The 21,452-nt window shown below is 52.3% G+C and overlaps 1 protein-coding gene across 1 annotated transcript in view; it reads left to right on the top strand.

Moving 5' to 3' along the window:
* The window catches only part of LOC110575117 (solute carrier family 2, facilitated glucose transporter member 5), a 35,794-nt gene extending 22,205 nt beyond the window's left edge, over nt 1-13,589 (top strand). Inside the window, exons 4-14 of the mRNA XM_021684017.1 lie at nt 1,762-1,860; nt 2,443-2,603; nt 4,730-4,854; nt 8,769-8,921; nt 11,096-11,221; nt 11,321-11,508; nt 11,633-11,743; nt 12,066-12,167; nt 12,503-12,578; nt 13,053-13,180; nt 13,274-13,589. Of these exons, the coding sequence (XP_021539692.1) occupies nt 1,762-1,860; nt 2,443-2,603; nt 4,730-4,854; nt 8,769-8,921; nt 11,096-11,221; nt 11,321-11,508; nt 11,633-11,743; nt 12,066-12,167; nt 12,503-12,578; nt 13,053-13,180; nt 13,274-13,498 (1,494 nt within the window). The 3' untranslated portion in view covers nt 13,499-13,589. The remainder of the gene's footprint in view (nt 1-1,761; nt 1,861-2,442; nt 2,604-4,729; nt 4,855-8,768; nt 8,922-11,095; nt 11,222-11,320; nt 11,509-11,632; nt 11,744-12,065; nt 12,168-12,502; nt 12,579-13,052; nt 13,181-13,273) is intronic.
* The last annotated feature ends 7,863 nt before the right edge of the window (nt 13,590-21,452 follow it).

Raw genomic sequence — 21,452 nt, 5'->3', positions numbered from 1 at the left:
CAAGTGTTTTTCATGTATGAACTCATTCATTCTTCACCTCAGTCCTATGAGGGAGGGAGCACCGTCCCTGTTTTACAGGGGAAGGAGCTGAGACACAGAAAAGTTCCGTAACCGGCCCAAGGCCACACAGCCAGTGACAGGAGAGAAGGATCCGATTCCAGGCTCTTGGGCTGCACCCCCCACCCCCCTCCCCCCGGCCATGCTGGAAACCCCCGCAGCCACAAGGCACCTCTCCCGTCCTTCAGCAGCACCTAGGCCTCCCTTTCTGTTTGTGAACTTCGGGATCGATAGTGTGAGAAAGTGACTCCAAGAGTTAATAATTCATAAGAACTAACTTTTCTGGAGATATTTGCGTTCTCCTGGGAGATTTCGGACAGCGGGAATGGATCTAGGAAGCAGATTCCCAAAGGGAGCCGTCTGGGGGCAGGGCTCCCTTCCCAGCAGCCTTGAATCGCATCCAGTTGGAACACGGGCCCTGAACGTGGCTATTTTACTAAGTCTCAAAATGTGTTCGGCGTTAGGAAACAGGAAGCCAGTTTACTGTGGGCATGAGGAACGTGTGGTTTCTCCCAAAAGCATAGCTGAGTCACGGCTCCCCTTGGCCTCTGAGGAGACACCCCACCCCCCTTCATGTCTGAAGGCCACTTGTCATTTTTACAAGCTGCTGGGAGACTAGGGCCCCTTCCCCCTCGTGCCCTAATCCAGCCCAGTACTAGATCTTTTTCTTTTCCCCTCCTGGAAAGCCTACAAAGAAGGAAGGAAGGAAGGAAGGAAGGAAGGAAGGAAGGAAGGAAGGAAGGCAGGCAGGCAGGCTCAGTCTAAGTGTCTGCCTTCGGCTCAGGTCATGATCTGAGGGTCCTGGGATCTAGTCCCACATCGGGCTCCCGGCTTGGCGGGGAGCCTGCTTCTCCCTCTGTTGCTCCCCCTGCTTGTGCTCTCTGTCTCTCTCCCCGACAAATAAATAAAATCTTAAAAAAAAAAAAAAAGAAAGAAAAAGAAAAGAAATCCGTAGATTCTAAGAGAAAAGCTTTGTCCACTTTTATTTTTCTCCAGCTTTTCATGACTTTACTAACAACTTCCCTCTTGTCATTAAATAAGTGTTCGGTTTCCTCCTGTGTCAAAAGGGGTTATGATCACAGAACACATGTGTCTGAGTCCCCAGAAACCTGTATTTAAATATTTTCTTGCCGTGCCTGTTACAGCAAAAGTCTGGAGGCTAAAGGAAGTTAATCAGTGGCCATAAATAAACAATTACAATTGTTCACATTTTCTCCTCTTTGATTTTTAGGGGAGTTTGTGTTTGAGGCAGGATTTGAGTGTGTTTGCTACTGTCAGCAAATATAGCCCCGTGGTAGGAATGTTAGCGAAGCATTTTGCGCGTTGGGTAGAGTGTTGGAGAAGGTGAGCCTTCCGTGTCTTTCTGACCCAGCGGTTCTCAGGGGCAGCTGCCTTCCCCAACCAGGGGGACATTTAGCAATGGCTGGAGACACCTGAGTTGTCACAGGTAGGGGACGGGTGGCCCTACGGTGCATCCAGGACAGCCCCCCAGAGCAAAGAATTATTTAGCCCTAAGTGCTGTGGTTCACGGAACCTTTCTACCAGGTTAGGTGGGTAGAGGTAGGTTTCAAGACAGGGAGCAGTCGAAAGATGACGAATCTTCAGATTCTCTTGCATCCTTCGATAAGACTTCGGGGTAAATCCGGAGTTCCCTTGAACCCCAGCTGCTTCCTATGACTTAAGCCAGGATTTCTCCTCCCACAGAGGCTTACACTCATACTTTTACTGGCAACGCTGATAGCCGCATTTGGGTCATCCTTCCAGTATGGGTACAATGTGGCCGCCGTTAACTCCCCTGCTGAGGTAGGTCACTGGGGTGAGTGAGACGCAGCTCCCAACCAACGTGGGGGGGTGGCTGGAGCAGCCTGTGCCCGGACATGGCCACCTGGGTGGTGGTATGTGCACACTGGGGCGCACTGGGTCCTCACGTCACGGGAGAGGGAAGTACGCATGAGACACACAGCACAGACCCAAGGGAATGATTTGCGGGCACAAGGCCATGGGGGTGAACCCGCTCCCCCGGCCTCAGCTTCTCATGGGGAGCCAAGCCTGGCTGTGCACACGGGGGCTGGTGCGGGTGGGGGCTCTGGTCTTTTGCAGCCCTGCACTCTCCAGAGGAGTCTGGAGGGTCAGGGGTTATCCAAAGGCCTGGAGGACTGGAGTTAGCAACGTCCTGGGCAGGGTGCCTATCAGAGGCCTGGCAGCTCCCCAGGTGGGTACTCCTGCTAGCTGTTAGTCATACCACTCTGTCCCTTCTCCCTTCCACTTACAAGTGTCACTGTCTGTGTGCCCAGGTCGTCCATCGGGGGGCCTAACAGCTCACGGTGTTCTTTCTGCAAAACCAGGTCAAGTTACTTTGGTGCTCTCTTCCGCTTTGTTCTCCAGCTCATGAAAGCATTTTATAATGAGACCTACTATGAACGCAACAATAACTACATAAATGAGTTTTCCTTGACATTGCTGTGGTCTATTTCTGTGTCCATGTTCCCCTTTGGAGGCTTCATCGGCTCCCTCATGGTCGGCCCCTTGGTGAATAAACTTGGCAGGTAAGGCAAGCTAAATTTCCAGCTCCTGAAAATCCTAGACCCCGACCATTTCAAACCTAGGCTTAAAGCTGAAGTTGTTTTTTGTTGTTGTTGTTGGTGGTGGTGGTAAAACTAGGTAATAACTATTGTGATGATTTCTGTTTTCTAATATGATCTTAAAGAGACCAGATGTTGACCAAGTGTCTGGGGATGAGGCAGGGTCTCAGAGCTAGAGGTGGGTATGGTGGGTCTCGGGCTCTGGGGGCAGGCCAGAAAGAGCAGAGCATACTTCACAAGTCAGGACTCGCTCCCTCTATGTTCTCTTGCCTTACACGGATATTCCTTACCAAAACCAAAACAAGTTCTCTCCTCTCTCTCTTTTTTTTTCTCTTTGCTTTTTAAGAGTCAAACACCAGATAACAGGGCCACAATGTCAGTCCCAACGTAGATCATAGCACAGCGTTCTTGAACTCTGCCTCCCAAACAAACACAAACTCACTGCTCTGTTCTTTTACTTTGAGATCAAGTAATAGGCAGAATTTAACCCAAATTAAATTCCTAGAAAACTCTGAAATGGCTGAGATTAATGTCAGGCACTCCAGGGTGAAACCGCGTGGTCCCGGGGCAACTCTCACTATGAGTGTTGTGAATGCCAAGGGCAGAGCTTATATCTTTGCCCCTAATTCTAGAAACATTAGAGATTATGTATTTGATTCCAAAAAAGGTCCCTTAAGACTCCCTCCTGTAAATTCCATGGGCATGAGAGAGCGGCCTTGGTATGAGCGGTATTTAAGAGCTCCTCCCCACCAGCCCCTTCCCTTGGCGAACGAGCACACGGAGTCTAGGTAAGGTCAAATCGTCTTCTCGGCCACAGATGTCATTAGCTCGAGAGTCAAGGCCAGAACCCAGCGCCTTCTCCAGTATTTTTCAAAAAAGAGTCTGAGATTAGAAACATACAACCTCTGCTTTGGGATCTAAGATCCTGAGGTCTTCCTGGGAGGTTGGTGTTGAACTCAGCAGTTTTCTCTGCCGGCCAGAACATCAGTCAAGTCACAGATCTGCAGGCCAGGTCTCCTTGAGTAAAGGACTTTGGTCCACGTTGGTCCATTTGGTCCACAGATGGAGTAGACAGTTGCTTGTCCAGCTGTCTGCTTGAGAATGTGATAAAAATGCTATTCAGCTGTTTGTGGTTTTCTTAAAGTTCTGTTCCTTATACAACAGTAGCAACTAACAATTTATTGATGGGTTCCTATGTGCCAGGCTCTATCCCGAACTTGGGCTTTTAGGGTTTTTGGGGGGTTTTTTAAGGGTTTTTAATTCCCCCAATCCATACAACAGCCCCATCCCCTTTTTCAAAATGGGAAAACAAAGCACAGAGAGATGCTGTCACTTAGCCAAGATGATACAGTTGGGAGGAAATTCCATCTCTGAGCCTGTCCAAGCAATACTGTTTTATCAGGCAAGTATCTTCTCTATCTGTTGCTTTATTGCTTAATCACACACATAGTATCTTTTTCATACAAGATATTTACATGTTCATGTGGTCAGACTTAACTCTCATTTATGGTTTTTGCTTTTTGTGTCTGAAGGCAGCCTTCCCCACCTACCTGGAGTCACAAGGGTAGTCTTCTATAATTTAAAAAATAATGTTACAATTTTGTTTTTCCCAGGCAGATCTGGCATTTTATTTTGTATGGCGTTTTAACATTGAAAGGATTTTCTACATGCTGTTGAATTCAATCTGCTAATCTTTCATGTACGATTTTTCCATCTATGTGATATCAGTGAGGTTGGCCCTATACATCTCTTCTAATGTCCTTACCTGATCTGGTTTCAAGATTCCACTAACATCATGTGAGTTGGTGATTTCAAAAAACCCTTGAGTGTATCCTAGTATGAAGCTCTTTCCCTCTGCTCCCCACCACCGATGCACTCTGCACTGTGGTCATTTCCCACTGTGGCTCCCACCAGGCTGTGCACTTGACCACTATCACCAGGCTGTGCACTTGACCCCTATCAGCTTACCATCACAGACAGTGGAAGCAGCAGCAAAGCCCGCTGCTGTAACTGGCCAGAACTTGGTGAACATCTGTTAAATGAACACGTGAATCCTTCGCCCAGACTAACTGACATTTCGTCCTCTGCAGGAAAGGGACTTTGCTTTTCAACAACATCTTCTCCATTGTCCCCGCGATCTTAATGGGGTGCAGCGAGGTTGCCCGGTCGTTTGAGATGATCATTGTGTCCAGACTTCTGGTGGGAATATGTGCAGGTAAATGATGCTACGCTGTGCTACCGCTCTGTAATTTAGGATAATCGGGGAGGAGGGGCAGGCACCAGGGTCTGGACCATCCCGGGGCCGCTGAAGCATGCAGACGCAGCGAGCCCGCACCTGCCTCTGTCCTGAACTAGACCCTGGAGCCCACGCTTTAGTCTCAGGTGCGTTCAGGGGCAGAGCGTCCCTGTGCCGCTTCCCACAAAGAGAGCCCTTGCGTGAAAGACAGAAATACAGAATCCTGTGCAGAGGCGCGCTTCCGTATGGTCCTTTCTCTTCGTGTTTTCTCAACTGCAGGCGGGCCAGTGGGTGGGCGGAGACCCCTGATTAGTGAGCAGCATTTTCTTTTTCTAGACAGAGTAGACCGTGTCGTGGGCAATAAAGATAAGGATTGTCTTCTGGAACTTTTGCTTCGGTTATTGATACGTGTATGAAAATCAGGTTGCAACGTAAAACACGTTTCTGTATTTTTTACTGTGGGTCGTGGTTGAAAAAGCGTGACGAACAATCTAACAGACGAATCCCTCTTAATGAGAGCAGCCTCTCAACTTGTATAGGGAATGTGAAGTTTGCAAAGGGCTCTTCGGGGGGGTCCTCTTTCACTTCCTCCTCCAGCGGCCACCTGCTGCAGAGAGTAATGACTGGCTGGGGTCTCTCACCCCATAAGCCCTGGAGCTGCTTTGCAAACTCTCCAAAGCTATCCTCAGAGGCCGCGCTTTGATGGTCGTAGGAAGCTCCCCCATAATTGTTTCAGACCGAAGAGATGGTGTTAAAGCCATGCTTATGATCTTCCCACCCGCCCCTGTGACTTGGCATTCTTTCGTAGACTGTATTTCCCAGGGCTGGTGGGGGTGAGCGGGGCGCCCACTCTCGGGGCCGTGCGCCTTCCGGGTGGGCACCCAGGGTAAGCGCCCCCAAAATGCTGCATCCCGGGCACCCTGCCAGCAACCCTGCACCCGGCCCAGGCAGTACCAGCAGCTCTCATTTTCTCCTTCCATCACGGGGCTAGGGATGAATGGAAGACCTGGCTGGATGTCAGCAAGCCCCTCAGCGGCCTCTATGGACAGTGGTGGGCACGGCGAGGAGCCTGGTGTTAGGGGAAATGGCGAGGAATTGCGGGGCCAGGGAGAAGAAGAGGAAAATAAGATCCTTGAAGAGAGAAGAGGTCCTGTCAAGGAGAGAGTGATGGGCCCCATGACAAGCTTCCTTTGTACTCCTTTCCCTGAGAGCGCTGGATGGACCTCTGCCTCCTGAGCCCCAAGGGTGCCTGGCCCGTCTCCCCCTGCAGCAGGGCTGGGCTAATGAAACACGGATGATTCCTGGAAGGTGCAGGCAGGCACTTTTCTGTTGACCATCCAGCACTTCAGGGTTGGTTCCAACAGGGAAATATTAGGCTCTGATAGATAACAAATCACAAAACCCCCAACCTTTACTCCTAAATAAACATGACTTTCAAGTCAGTGGTTCTCAAACATTCTGGCCTTACTCTTACACTCTTAAAATTATTGAGAGCTCCAAAGAGCTTTTTGCTCACGTGGGTTGTATTGATCAATATTTACCATTTAGAGATTGCAGCCAAGGGGCGCCTGGGTGGCTCAGCTGGTGAAGCATCTGTCTTCGGCTCAGGTCGTGATCCCAGGGTCCTGGGATTGAGCCCCGCATTGCGGGGGGGGGTGTCCCTGCTCAGCGGGGAGTCTGCTTCTCCCTCTCCCTCTGCTCTTCCCTGCCCTGTTCATGCTCTCTCTCTCTCAAATAAATTTAAAAAAAAAAAGAAAGAAGAAAGAAAGAAAGAAAGAAAAAGAAAGAAATTGCAACTAAGAAATGTTCATTTAATTCATTGAAATGGTGACAAGATTACATACATGTGATTCTCTTATGAAAAGAGCTGTATATTCTAGGGGTGCCTGGGTGGCTCAGTTGGTTAAGCAACTGCCTTCGGCTCAGGTCATGATCCTGGAGTCCCGGGATCGAGTCCCGCATCGGGCTCCCTGCTCGGCAGGGAGTCTGCTTCTCCCTCTGACCCTCCTCCCTCTCATGCTCTCTGTCTCCCATTCTCTCTCTCAGATAAATAAATAAAAAATCTTTAAAAAAAAAAAAAAGCTGTATATTCTAAAACAAAAAAGCTTAGTGAGAAGAGTGGCATTGCCTTACATTTTTGCAAATCCCTTTTTAATGTCTGGCTTCAGAGAAGACAGCTGGCTTCTCCAACCTGCTTTTGTGTTCCCCTGGCTGGGGTACCACGTGGCATGGCGCCTCTGGAATGCTCCACTGTGGGCTCAGGAGAGAAGGAGAATGAACAGGGCGCTATCTCAGGATTCTTGGAAAATGCTTTTGATCTCGCAGGCCCCCTGAGAAGGTGTCAGGAGCTCCCTAGGTCCTCAGATCCCTTTTGGATCTCAGGTCATAATCCATTTGCGGTTAATTCTTTCACACGGCTCCTGAAAAAGTCAGGAAGGTGAGTGAGCCAGCAGCATGCTGCTCAGACATCCTAAAAAGGAAGGGAGCAGCTGCTCTGCCAAAAGGGGATACAGGGACCAAGGGGGTGCAGGGACAGACAGTGGGACTTGAGATGCTCAGTTCACTGGCTCACTGCTAGTCAACTCGAGTGGCAGAACACCAAGCGCTTTCCCCGAACGGATTTCAAAGGTAAAAGCCACTTTCTCCGACTCTGTCCGACCAGGCCAGCTGGGATTGCCCAGTGGAGTCGCTTTTAAGTCCGAATAGAGATTGCTTCCCACCAGCAAGAAGGGGACCCCGTCTCTTCCCAAACCTCCGATGTTTGCCTCTTCAGTTTTTGTCCCTCATCAAGTGAAGTGCTTGCTGCTGAGATGTGGGGTCCCTCCCACCCCCCCGAGCCCTGAGTGGTGACCACGGAGCCCGCCCCTCAAGGGCCCCTGCTTCCTCCCAGCCCTTTAGGTGCTAGGCCTGCGGGGTCCCCACACATACCCCACCAGACTTCCCAGGGCTTCTGCAAAGACTGCCCCTCTTTGCTCTGACAACCAGGAAGAACCGGCGTGAATGAGCAGCGAGCCTCTTTTAAAACACTAAGCAGATACCCTTGGGGAGAATCGCCAAGCTTGAACCCTTGGTTCTCAAATGTTCCCTCCTATCTGGATGTCATCCAGTACCCACCCGCTGCCACACTGTTCTCCTCGGCCTCCCTGCGGCCGGAGTCCCCTCTCAGACCCGTGTCTCTCCGAGCCCCAGCCTGAGTCCTGACTGGGTGCTCGATACTCGGACTAGTGACGACCCCCCTGACCTCCGTCCAACATTCTCAGCATCTTGTTGGGCTTTTGGGGGAATTAAATGGGATGATCTATGTAGAAAATACTTCCGAGCCTATAAAATTAAGTTCCACCTAATCTTCCTTGTTCCAGTAAGACGAGAAAACTTAAAAGTTTAAATAGTGGACATTCGGAAGTGGTAATTATTCCATAGCATATGTTTACATTTGTAATGCTTACTGATTAACAGAGCTTCAGCTGTGCATCAGTTGGTTATGTAATACGCCTTCTCAGAAGGCGAAGCTGGTGGGCAGGGGTCCTTGGCACCGTACGAACAGCTTCCCCCAAGGAGCCAGAGAGGAGAAGGTGCCAGGCCACACCTGGGCTTTTCTTCCCTGGCACCAAGCCAGTTAGGAGGGCAACCCAGAGGTCAGGCCGCCCATGTCCCCCGCCCCCGGTGACATGAGTTGAAAAGCCAGGCTGCTTGTCGATGAACTTCCTTGGCTCAGACTATTATTTCTTTCCTTACAGTTTAAAGGATGAAGAATTAAAAGAGGTGTTTGCTTACTCTCGCCGTTTTGAGACCCGATGTGATTGCTGGATAAGAACGAGTGTGTTTGAAGACACAGCTTGTCCCTGTCAGGCTTAATGTTTCCTGATGGTGTTTTTACTTCAATCCTCTGCCAGGTCTGTCTTCCAATGTTGTCCCCATGTACCTGGGGGAGCTGGCCCCCAAAAACCTGAGGGGGGCCCTCGGGGTGGTACCTCAGGTCTTCATCACCATCGGCATCCTCGTGGCTCAGATCTTTGGTCTTCGGAGCCTCCTCGCAAACAAAGAAGGTAAGCCCCGGCCGCCTCCAGACCCCAGGCCTCCCTCCGCTCCGACTGGACGTTTCTGTGAGCTGGTCTTTCCTCTCTGGACGCTCCGAGAGCGTCCCATTCCATAGACCAGGAAAGGGGGGCGCCCCCTGGGGGTCAGGTGGTGAGCCACAGGGCTGGTACCCATTCTAGACCCTGACTCTGGAGCCACACTGCCCTCCTGGAGAACCCAAGCCCAGCACATAGTAGGTGCACAGTACATGGTAACCGCCACTCCTTCTGCATGAACCCTCCCCCCCCTTTCTGGTCTCAGGTCTCGAAAGGGAAATCACCGTTAATCGTCACACCAGCCAGAACGTATAATGTGCTTATTGTGGGCTAGGCACCAAATCTTTATACTAATTCCATTCAATCCTCCAAGCAACCCTCTAAAGCAGATACTGTTATTATGCCCATTTTACAGATGCAGAACCTGAGGCATAGAGAGGTTGGATAATACGTCCAAGGTCTCCTTAGGATACACATCCCGGTGGTTTGGTCCTAGGTCCATGTTAAGCGGCCACTGTCCCCCTTTCAGTCACCCTCATAAGGAGCAGGGACCAGGGGTTCAGGGGCTGAGTTCCTGTCTCCCAGTGATGGCACGTAAATGATCAGCAGGACGCAGGGCAATCTGCAGAGCCCTGATGTCCGTGACGTGCTTGCTGGTGTGCAGTAGGGAGTGACTGGTTCTGCCCAGTGAGGGGGGCCTCAGAGAGGGCTGAGGGTCTGGACTGGGGGGAACAGGACCAGTGTTCCAGACCTGGGCATGGAGGGCAGAAACGCAGAAGTTTTTTTGTAAGTTCGGGGAACTACAAATGTTGTGTGGACTGCATTTGTCCATCCTTTTTTGAGACTCTTTCACTGTTGGTGCCCTTCCTCTGGGCAGAGTGTGTGGAGGGCAAGGCTTTGGCCTTAGGCATCTCTGAATCTGCAGCACGAGTCCTGGCACATAACAGGTGCTCGAGAACAAGGAAGGAAGGAAACCCAGAAGAGAGTGCTGTGCAGGAGGCAGGCGGTCATGGTGCACAGGATTGAAGAAGTCTGACAATCTTCTTGAAAAGAAGATTGCAGCGGGGTGTCTGGATTTGGCAGTTCGGGGTCTCCAAGAAGAGTTTCCCGGTAGGGGGTGGGGTGGGGGCCCGAGCCAGACGGGAGTGGCCAAAATCGGAGATAGGTCCACACCTGCTGTTGGCTGTGCAGGGCGATGGATTCCGGACCAAGGGAAGCCTGCGTTTGCAGGTGTGTGGGGGGGGGTTGGTCCTGGCACCTGCCTCACGACATGGCCGGTGGGGAAGCGAGTTAACACACGAAGAGCCGTGAGAGCAGATGCCTGGCATGCAGACGTCCGCCGTTGTCACTGAGTGCCAGCCCTAGGAGAAAAGGGGGAGAGGCAGGGCGTTAGCAGCTCCTAGAAGGAGCCTGAGCTACTCATTCACTCATTGGACCATATTTATGGTGCAAAATAACACACAGAAGGAAGAGCGCATAAAACATAAACGTACATTCCCTCCACCCGAAATCAAACACCGGTGTTTGGTCTGGACGCCAAACTAGAGCCATGCCAGGCCCCCGTAGCTTTCTGCGTGCCCCTCAACCATGGCCTGCCCACCCCCACCGTGCTGACATTTGTCACCCCATCCTTGCGTCTCCCTATAGCTATTTACCACCTTTTGCAAAGATGGAGTTAATTTTCTGTTTCTGGACTTCATCCGGTTGGACCGCATGGTGTGGGCTACTGCCCCCAGCATTGGGTTTCTGGGACGGGCTCCTGTCGTGGCTTGCTTCCGTCCCAGTGCAGTATAGGATTCTGTTTTGTGAATACCCCATGCTTCCTGTGTCCATTCTACCATCGTGGGCATTTGCCTTGTTGGTCGTTTTCATTTCTATGGTCAGTGCAGCGCAGACCGGTCCAGTTCAGGTGTCCCGGTGGCCCCGGCAGAGTCCTGAGCATGGACGGGGGTCTCCTTAGGATACACATCCCGGTGGTTTGGTCCTAGGTCCATGTTAAGCGGACCAGCTCTGTGTCTGGCCCTTAAGGAAACCAGTCTGGGACAGAGTGGCCGGCTGGGCTCCAAGGGGGCGGGGGCGACTGGAGGGGCAGAAGGCAGGTGACTTGGCTGGGGCCGGCTCTCACGTGGGCACTGGCTTGCCTGCAGGCTGGCCGATCCTCCTCGGGCTGACCGGGATCCCGGCGGCCCTGCAGCTCCTGTTCTTGCCCTTCTTCCCCGAGAGCCCCCAGTACCTGCTGATTCAGAAGAAGGATGAAGTAGCTGCCAGAAATGGTAAAGCTTTACAGTGCTGGGTCAGGGGACGGAGGCCACAGCGTCCTGGCTCCGGGGAGTTGGGGCGCCCTGAGCCGACCCCCTGCTCCCGTCCCTTAGCGCTGAAGAGGCTGCGCGGCTGGGACGACGTGGGCTCGGAGATGGAGGAGATCTGGCAGGAGGACGAGGCCGAGAAGGCCGCGGGCTTCATCTCTGTGCTGAAGCTGTTCAGCATGAGGTCCCTGCGGTGGCAGGTCATCTCCATCATCATCCTCATGGGCGGCCAGCAGCTGTCAGGAGTGAACGCAGTATGGGGACAGTGGGGCCCGGGGGCGCGGCGGGTGGCCGGTGGCTGGTGTCACCGCGGGGGCGGGGGGCCATGTCGCAGGTGTTGTCCCGAGGGCCCCACCAGCCTCTGGGGGTACCTTCCAGATCTACTACTACGCAGACCAGATCTACCTGAGCGCGGGGGTGAACGATCATGACGTCCAGTATGTGACGGTGGGCACGGGGGCTGTCAACGTGCTGATGACCGTTTGTGCCGTAAGTCCGACAGCACCACGCATGGAGGGCATCTTAGGAGTGGAGAGGGGGGTCCTAGCTGAGGATAGGTCTGGAGCTGAGGTGCCTCTTGGTGTCCTCATCTCCAGCCTCTGGGCTCTTGTCAGATGACAATCTATGCACCCCCCCAAGATGGAGACCCCTGCCCCCGACTCTGGAAGCTTCCACCGTGTGAAGTGGCTCCTCCCCAGTGTCTGACATTTCGGGTTGCAACCTGTGGGGGCAGCTCTAGGCGGGGGTACGCCCCCCTTTTCTGGCGGGGCTCCTGAGCCTCCCTGCTTGTCCTTTGCCCCCTGCCTTCCAGGTGTTCGTGGTGGAGCTCTTGGGGCGGCGGGTCCTACTCCTCCTGGGCTTCTCTGTCTGCTTCACGGCCTGCTGTGTGCTCACGGCCGCTCTGGCCCTGCAGGTGAGGAAGGGGGGGCTGTGTCCTGTCCACCCCCTGCGCCCTCGCCTGCAGTACAAGGAAGAAGACCAGAATGATCTTTTAGCAGCTGCGCTGAATCAGATGCCTGGGGACCATCTGCAGCCCCCGTCACCCCCACCCCGTAGCAACCCACTGCCCACTAACGGCCGGTTTTCCGGGGGCATCCGGTTGGTGCTGCCTGTTGGAGGAGCCAGGAGCCCTCCTGCCCCAGCCCTGGCAGAGCGCCTGGCCCTCTGGGGACCTAGGTTCCCGACATTCCCCATCCCCGGTTGTCCCTGCTTTGCCGGCTGTGATCCCACCCTGTTTTCTCCCCACAGGACACAATATCCTGGATGCCTTATGTCAGCATCACCTGCGTCATCTCCTACGTCATAGGACACGCCCTTGGGCCCAGTACGTACCCCAGAGCTGGCTCTATGCTTCCCTGGTCTCTTCGGCACCATCAGCCCTAGAAACCTCTGTTCCCCGGAGAGGCTCCTTGGAGGGCCGGAGGCAGCCCCAAAATGGCTTCTCCCCCTACCTTCCTATCGCAAAGGGGTGTGGACAGAGCATAATTAGACTGAAAGCAATAAAGCAGCCTCGACTATGAGGCTGTGGGTTGAAATGGGCTGTGTAGTTGGCTTAGAGATCCTTACGGGTGGTCACAGGCCCCTTTTTGGGACATCACGGGGTGTCACCCGTGGTGCTCAATTCTTGCTGTTGGCCTCCTCACTGTGCTTTGCCACCAGCCCAGCAGTCCCGGAGACACACTGCCCCTTGGGCCCCCGGCACGGCAGGGGCTCCGGGACCCTTTATGGGCCTGCTCTGCTTCCAGAGAAGGCAGCCCTTCCTCTTCTCCCACTCTGCCCCCCCCCCCCCCCCGCCCAGGTCCCATCCCCGCGCTACTGATCACGGAGATCTTCCTGCAGTCCTCCCAGCCGGCCGCCTTCACGGTGGGGGGCAGCGTCCACTGGCTCTCCAACTTCACCGTGGGCTTGATCTTCCCCTTCATCCAAGTGAGTGCGCCCCGGGGGCCCCGGATGTGCAAATCCTCAAGCGGTAAAGGGAGAACCTTTTCGAGAATGTGAACCCCGATCCCTTTCCCACAGGTGGGCCTCGGACCTTACAGCTTCATCATTTTTGCTGTGATTTGTCTCCTCACCACCGTCTACATCTTCCAGGTTGTCCCCGAGACCAAGGCCAAGACATTCATGGAGATCAATCAGATTTTCACCAAGATGAATAAGGTGTCAGAGGTGCACCCAGAGAAGGAGGAAGTAAAGGACTTTCCAGTCTCTGCTTCGGGCACTAACTCGAGCAGAGGAGCCTGTTAAGTGGGTCTGTGTGGAGCTTCCCTCCGGGGCTTGCTTTCTGACCGACAGGTGTCTGGGAACACCCGGAACTAGGACCAGCCCGGTGTGGAACGCAGGCCCCACTGGGACTGTCCAAAGGGCTTCTGTGCTCTCTCCAGACTGACCCACCAGCAACCCCGGCTCGCTGTGAGCAGGCGCCCCTCACCAAGTGGGTTCGCCGTTGGGTGGCTCCTAATAACACCAGCTCTTACGACAAAAGTCTTTACTACAGCAGCGGGACAGAAGGAACCCGATCTGGCCGGAGAAATGAACTCCTCTGCAATCCCACGGGTCTGCTCGGGACCGGAGGCATTCTTCCTCCTGCCAGATCCATCTCCAGGAATACCAGCCCTGGAATCTGTGATGTCCCAAGTAATGATGTCTAAGAACCTGGGGCAGGTCCCTGCAGAGACATCAACCAGTCAGAGATTATTAATTGTGAATTATGTCGCTGGAGGACATCGGCATTGCTTCTGTATGCTCAGGAAAACACGTATGATCACTTCGCACCAACACATGCTTCTTTCCTGTGAGCAGGTAGAAGACACGGGGGGGCGGTGCCTCCCTGCTCCTTCAAGCAGTCTGTGTTGGAGCATCAGCCGCTCAAGGGTGCGGGTTTGTCCCGGAATCCCTGCCTAGAACAGGGCCTGGCGTGGAGGAGGTGCTGAGACAGTATTTGCTGGAAGAAGGGGAGCAGCGAGATATGAGGTGTTCACAGAGTGGTGATTTTTTAAAATTTAAGATTGGGGCTCCTCTGCATGTCTTTAGGTGCATGGTGAACACCGAGGGGCCCTGAAAGTGAGACGGGGAAGGGGGGCCGGGAGGAGGAGGGATGCCCCCCCGCACATATGGCACATACAGCAGAGCTGGGGGCTTTTCTTAAAGACATACGTTCACACATGTGTGTGCGCGCGTGCGTGTGTGTGTGGCGGGAGGGGGGGACAGGATGCGAGGTCTGCATGAAGGAGGCAGAGCCAGGGACAGGGTGGGACAGAGGTAGGATTAGGAGCAGCCTTTGTAGGGGTGGAATGGGGATCCTACAGGTGATTAATTAAATAACTCACAGGAGTAACGAGGGCCCAGAAGTGAAGAGTCCCCTGCTGGGGTTGGGGCACCCTTGACCTCCAGGTGCAGGGACCTGCCATGCCAAGGGGGCACGGGAACCAGCCGCGCACAGCAGGAGCTCTCAACACGGAGGAGCGGTCCAGCTGGGATCTCAGAATCCAGGAGGCTGGAGCTCCAGTCCTTGGTCCTGCCACTTCGTGATGGTGTGACATGCACTTTCTGCTCGGCTTTCCTGTATGTTAGTTTCCTCTTCTGTTAGACAGAACTAATAACAAGTGTCTCACGTGGTACGAGGATGAAAGAATATGTTTATGGTGTTTAGATCAGCGGCTGGCATGTATTCTGTACTTAGTTATTTTTAAGAGCTTGAGAAGGAGCATTGATCTTGAGGACAAATAAACCCATAGGTAAATATGCAGCAAGAGACCACTATCCATGTATAACTGGAATTAAGCAATTAAGTAAATGGATGGCAGATGGTGAGAGCCATCTCACTGGTGGAGATAAGCCAAGACAGGGAGCCTGGGATGATCCACATGGTCCTAGATGAACGTTGGAGATCCTGGTATGAGCTCACATTCAGTTTAATATAAACACAGATAGCTACCTATAGAAATACTGGGGTGCCTGGGGGCTCAGTTGGTTAAGCATCTGACTCTTGATTTGGGCTCAGGTCATGATCTCAGGGTCGTGAGATCGAGCCCTGAGTTGTGGAGCCTGCTTAGGATTCTTTCCCTCTCCCCCTCCCCTACCTCCTCTCTAAGAAAAAGAAACACTTGAGGGCATGTGTATTTCCATGGGTTAGGAAACACAAGAGGGAGGCATGGGCCTGGTGCTGGTTGCATGGGAAGGGAGGTGTGGGATCAGGGAAGACCACAGCATCTCCCCCATGCAGAAGAAGCAGTAGGAAAGGGAAGGATGGACATTCCAGGTGAGAGAAGCACACAGAGGTGTTCAGGGGAACTGTGGGTAGGTCTGAAGTGAAGCCGGAAAGGTGTGGGTCCTTGTGAGCCAAACTGAGTCGGAACTGGGTCCTCAACACAACCTGGGTGATCACTGAGTCTAAGGGAGGACTGTGGCAGTAATAAGGACTGAGGGGGGACTTGAGTAGGGGGACCGGTTGGCAAGAAATAAGGGGGGCCCTGCAGAGCCAGCAGAGGTCGGGCCGAGATGTGAGAGAATTCAGAGAGAGACCAGTAGGATTTAAGGACCCGTCGGCCCTCACAGGTGAGGCACCTTGCCGCCTTGCTCGGTTTCTGACAGGCCAGGGGTGGAGGGTGGAGGGGGCGGAGCGGCAGGCTTGGGGAGAAGACAATGACATTTTTGGACATGTGGAGATGGAGGAGCTCATGAAATATGTAAGAAGTGTCTAGAAGGACATGAGTCACGTGGCTCTGGAGCTCAGGAGAGAGAGACCACGTTCACATAATTATTATAGTATATTGGTATAATTGTTGTCTTTTATTGTTAATTTCTTACTGTGCCTAATTTCTAAATCAAACTTGATCACAGGTATGTGTGCATAGGAGAAAAAATAATGTACCCAAGGTTCAGTGCTATCCACAGTTTCGTGGGGCTCTGGGGGGGATCCCCCATGGATCACGGGGGACTACTATATTTCTTGCTTCCTCCTTCACGATGCCTGTTTGTCTATTTTATCACGTGACATGTACATGTACAGAACTTCTAAAAAATAAATATGCATACACTGGAGGTTTGTGTTCAAAACTTTGTTACTGATGGAATAGTGCTATGGGAAAGGTTTGGAGACCACTGGGGGCCAAGCTGGCCACAAAGAGAAGCAAAGATGAAGAAGAAAGGACACTTTGGGAGAATTAGAAGGTTGGAGGTTCTTTGGATGCTAACCAAGGTCAGTCAAGGTGAGGGCAGTTAGCAAGTGAGAGAGATGGAGGTGAGGAGGACTGTGGACCCTGTTTGCTCTCAAAGTTGCGTGCACAGTGCTGAGTACGGGCTGGCAGGGGGCATTCAGCGGGGGCTCACTGAGTGTTTTCTGAGTGGCCGAGTCTTGCTGGGAGGAATTCAAGTGGTGAAGGCAGAGCAGAGCGAGGCTGAGCTGACTTGGGAAAGAGCATACCTGAGGAGAGGTCGCCAACCCCAAGGTGACAAATGCCATCATGGTGGCAGGCGGCAGGTGGCTTTCACCAGCAGGTTCCATGCTTCTGGATTTCACAGACGAAAATTTAGCAGACTAGGGGTGCCTGGCCAGCTCAGTCAGAGCATGTGACTCTTGATCTCGGGGTCGTGAGTTCGAGTCCCAGGTTGGGTGTAGAGATTACTTAAAAATAAAATCTTTAGGGGCACCTGGATGGCTCAGTCAGTTAAGCGTCTGCCTTCGGCTCAGGTCATGATCCCAGGGTCCTGGGATCGAGCCCCACATAGGGCTCCTTGCTCAGTGGTGAGTCTGCTTCTCCCTCTCCCTCTTCCTGCTGCTCCCCCTGCTTGTGCTTGCTCTCTCTCTCTCTCTGTTGAATAAATAAAGTCTTTAAAAAAAATAAACACTTCTGAAAAAATAAAATAAAATCTTTAAAAACAAAATTCAGTGGACTACGTTGGGCTGCTACTCTCCCCTGCTTTTTCTGCAAGCAAACATGAAGAAGGAAAAGAAGAAGAAGAAGAAGAAACAACCCTGGAAGAAGACAAAGAAGAAGAAGAAGAAAGAGGAAGAAGAAGAAGAAGAAAGAGGAAGAAGAAGAAAAGAGGAAGAAGAGGAAGAAGAAAAGAGGAAGAAGAGGAAGAAGAAGAGGAGGAGGAGGAAGAAGAAGAAGAAGAAAAGAGGAAGAAGAGGAAGAAGAAGAACAAAGAGGAAGAAGAAGAAGAAAAGAGGAAGAAGAGGAAGAAGAGGAGGAGGAGGAAGAAAGAAGAAGAAAGAGGAAGAAGAAGAAGAAGAGAGGAAGAAGAAGAAGAAGAAAGAGGAAGAAGAGGAAGAAGAAAGAGGAAGAAGAGGAAGAAGAAGAGGAGGAGGAGGAGGAAGAAGAAGAAGAAGAGGAAGAAGAAGAAGAAGAAAAGAGGAAGAAGAGGAAGAAGAACAAAGAGGAAGAAGAAGAAGAAGAAAAGAGGAAAAAGAGGAAGAAGAGGAGGAGGAGGAGGAAGAAAGAAGAAGAAGAAGAAAGAGGAAGAAGAAGAAAAGAGGAAGAAGAGGAAGAAGAAAAGAGGAAGAAGAGGAAGAAGAAGAGGAGGAGGAGGAAGAAGAAAAGAAGAAAAGAGGAAGAAGAGGAAGAAGAAGAGGAGGAGGAGGAGGAAGAAGAAGAAGAGGAAGAAGAAGAAAAGAGGAAAAGAGGAAGAAGAAGAACAAAGAGGAAGAAGAAGAAAAAAAGAGGAAGAGGAGGAGGAGGAGGAAGAAAGAAGAAGAAGAAGAAGAAGAAAGAGGAGGAGTACGAGAGGAGGAGGAGGAGGAACAACTCCGGACAGCTATCATAATGAGAAAGAGACCATTTGAAAGAAGGGGCATGGGGCACCTGGGTGGCTCAGATGGTTAAGCATCTGCCTTCGGCTCAGGTCATGATCCCAGGGTCCTGAGATCAAGCCCCACATCGGGCTCCTGGCTCAGCGGGAAGCCTGCTTCTCCCTCTCCCTCTGCCTCTCTCCCTGCTCATGTTCTCTCTCTCTCTCTGTATCTCTGTGTCTCAAATGAATAAATAAAAAATTAAAAAAAAAAAAAAAGAAGGGGCATTATTTTACTATATAGGAAAGATGTGACCACAGAATAAACTTCAGTCCTTTCAACCCAGTGGGGGTTTCTTTGTGGAAGGCTCCCTACACTGCCTTCTCCCCACTGGAAGACAGGCTTCAGGACCGGGAGGGCGGCGACATTGGCTGTTTTTGTTACCCAAGGGCTTGTGGAGAGAGTCTGAAGTCCCGCTCTGGAAGGCGAGTGGAACAGGGTCTTGCCATCCGAAATGTGCCCCCTCCAGGGCTGGTTCCAGTCCCTGAAGGAAGAATAAGGAGACAGGTAGCTGCCGTCCTGAGGCCCTCATCCGCCCGGTCTGCGTCGTGAGCACCCGTGAGATTCGGCTCTCTCACCCAGGAACCCTTCCTCTTGGTGCCCCCTCCTGCCGTTCCTCAGCCCGCTGACAGCGCACACGCACACGGCCGCTCCTGACACCCACATTCGGCTCAGCGCCGCCACACGGCGGTGACACGTGGGTGGCAAATCCTGTGTGCAAGGAATTTACAGTCTAGCCAGGAAGATGAAAACCACGTTGCCCTGCAGTAGCGATGAGAGGACAGAATGGGAGACGACTTCATCGTCTGAGCCACTCCAGTGCCTGGCAGGGAGCTTGGCCCTTGCTGGCGCTTTGCAAATGGTGAATGAATGAATGAGAACTGGAACGGTCTTTGAGGAAAAGATAAACGGTGGGCCGAGCCTTGAAGAATGGGTGAGATCTGTCCAGGAGTGGGGGATGAGGTATTTGGAAAGGTGGTGAAGGAGGGAGCGACGTGAACATCGTCAATCAAGGACATCCATTCAACAAATATTTGTTGAGCACTTACTATGTATTGGGCATCGGATATAACGGATCTAATGGTCAAAAATACAAGTAAACAAACACTTAAGGTTACTGCAGATAGTACTCAAGGTAAAGTCTTGAGAGAGTGCCAGGTGAGGGATGGGGGTTACTTTAGAAAGGGTGGTCCCAGAGCAAACGTCCCCAGGAGGTGATGTTTGTCCCACGATCCGGAGGAGGAATGTTTCAAGCAGAAGGAGCAGCAAGGAGCTCGGTTTTGCCATCAGCTTGATGTTGTTGTGGTGGTCGACTCAGAGAAAGTCAGGGAAGGCTCACGGAGATGAACCAATGCGATTAGACACGGGCATTGTGACTAGCCGGACAGAAGCATGCCAGGAGAATTCAGCTGATAAAGCTGCAAGACCTGGAAGACTCCAGGTAACTGTGGTCAGCAGAAAATGCCCCCGCAACTGTGCCCCGTCTGAATCCCCAGAAACTGTGACTATGGTATTTTACATGGAAAAAGGGGATTAAAACAGCAGATGGAATTAAGGCTGCTAACCAGCCGACCCTGAGATGGGAGATCTTCTCCGCTCTCCCAGCAGGCCCAGTGTGATCGCTGGGAAGAGGCAGAACCAGAGACGGCAGCCTGAGACTCAGTCCAATCTCGTTGGTTTTGAAGATGGTGAAAGGGGCCATGAGCGGGGAATGCGGGTGGCTTCTAGAAGCTGGAAAGGCAAGGAAATGGATTTCCCCCTGGAGCCTCCAGAAAGGAATGCAGCCCTGTTGACACCTTGATGTAAGCCCCACGGAGACCCAGCTCGGACTTCTGACCCCCCACAAGGGTAAGGTAAGGTAATACATTGTCTTATTTAAGCCACGAAGTTTGTGATGATTTGTTCGAGTAACCACAGGAAGCTGACACGGAATATAGAAATGGGAAGAGGCTGGGAGACTTCCAAGAAGCATGACGGAAACAGCCCAGACTGCCTTGATCAGACTGTTAGCAGAAGCACGACTGTGAATATTTCATTGTTCCCTGGGGGGGCCAGGCGGTGCAGCCAATGGGAAAAGGCAGGTAAGTGCCACCCAAGGGAGAGACCAGCATGATGCAAGGTCATGACAACAGAGCCCCGGCACAGCAGCTCCCTTCAGCAAGGGAGGAGGTGGAGAGTGCCTGAGCCCTTCCCCTCCGTGGCCAGCGGATCCCCTCTGCAGCCGTGGAGGACAGTGTGGCTGCCACGGAAGGACCCCCGCCTCCTCCCCCATGCTCGGAAATACAGAAAGCTGGGGCATGCCTCAGGGCCTTGGCCGCGGCGGCTGGAGGCAGAACACAGGACCACACGCGGAGCCTGAAACACGGAAAGTTGTTCCCCCACAGGGTGATAAGCCAGCACAGGCTATTAGGGCTCTGGAGGTCATGGGAAGGAGGTGTCCGGGGCTCACGGCCCGTCCTTAGGCAGCCGAGCTAGCAGGGGCCCCAGATTGTGCCTTTCCTTAACCAGCTGAGCCACCCAGGCGCCCTAGATTGTGCCTTTCCTAACAGGTAATGACTCCAGGCCTCAGGAGCAATGAGGGGTGCAGCAGAGAACACACAGCCCTTTAGAGAATACCTAAACTATCGTGAGCAGACCATAAGGGCACGTAAGGACTCAGGCCTCCTCTTCCCTGGGGTGCGTCCTCAGCGCACCATGACCTGCGCGCACCGCTGGGCTCTGCTTGGGTCACTTCATATAACGTTCACAACGTGTTCATAATTCTCCCTGGAAATGGCAGCCTGGCCTTCCAGTCAGGTGTTTTGTCATAATTTATTCAATCACGCTTCCTCTTTTCTTTTTTTTAAAGACTTTATTTTTAAGTCATCTCTATACCCAACGTGGGGCTCAAACTCACGATCCGAAGATGAAGAGTTGCACGCTCTACCGACTGAGCCAGCCAGGCGCCCCACTGAACCAACCAGGCAACCCTCTCTTTTTTTTAGCTAATAGAGTAATTCTGAAATGAACCTTTGTTCACTCTTTTGATGGCTTATTTAATATTACTAAGCTTAATTAGATATAAATAGGTTGTATTTTTTTTTTTAAGATTTATTTATTCATTTGAGAGAGCGAGAATGAGAGAGAGTACATGAGAGGGGGGAGGGTCAGAGGGAGAAGCAGACACCCTGCCGAGCAGGGAGCCCGATGTGGGACTCGATCCCGGGACTCCAGGATCATGACCTGAGCCGAAGGCAGTCACTCAACCAACTGAGCCACCCAGGCGCCCAAATAGGTTGTATTTTTAAAAAAATATTTACTTTGCTCTTTCCTCCAAATGGACAATTAGTCCAGATCCGTATGAGGAAGCACAGATGGGGAAATAACACAGGAGAAGCATAACACATCCAGGCAGTCAGGCCCAAGTTG

Source organism: Neomonachus schauinslandi, chromosome 4 (assembly GCF_002201575.2).
Source record: "Neomonachus schauinslandi chromosome 4, ASM220157v2, whole genome shotgun sequence".
Classification (NCBI taxonomy): domain Eukaryota; kingdom Metazoa; phylum Chordata; class Mammalia; order Carnivora; family Phocidae; genus Neomonachus; species Neomonachus schauinslandi.
This window is presented reverse-complemented; position numbering and strand designations above follow the sequence as displayed.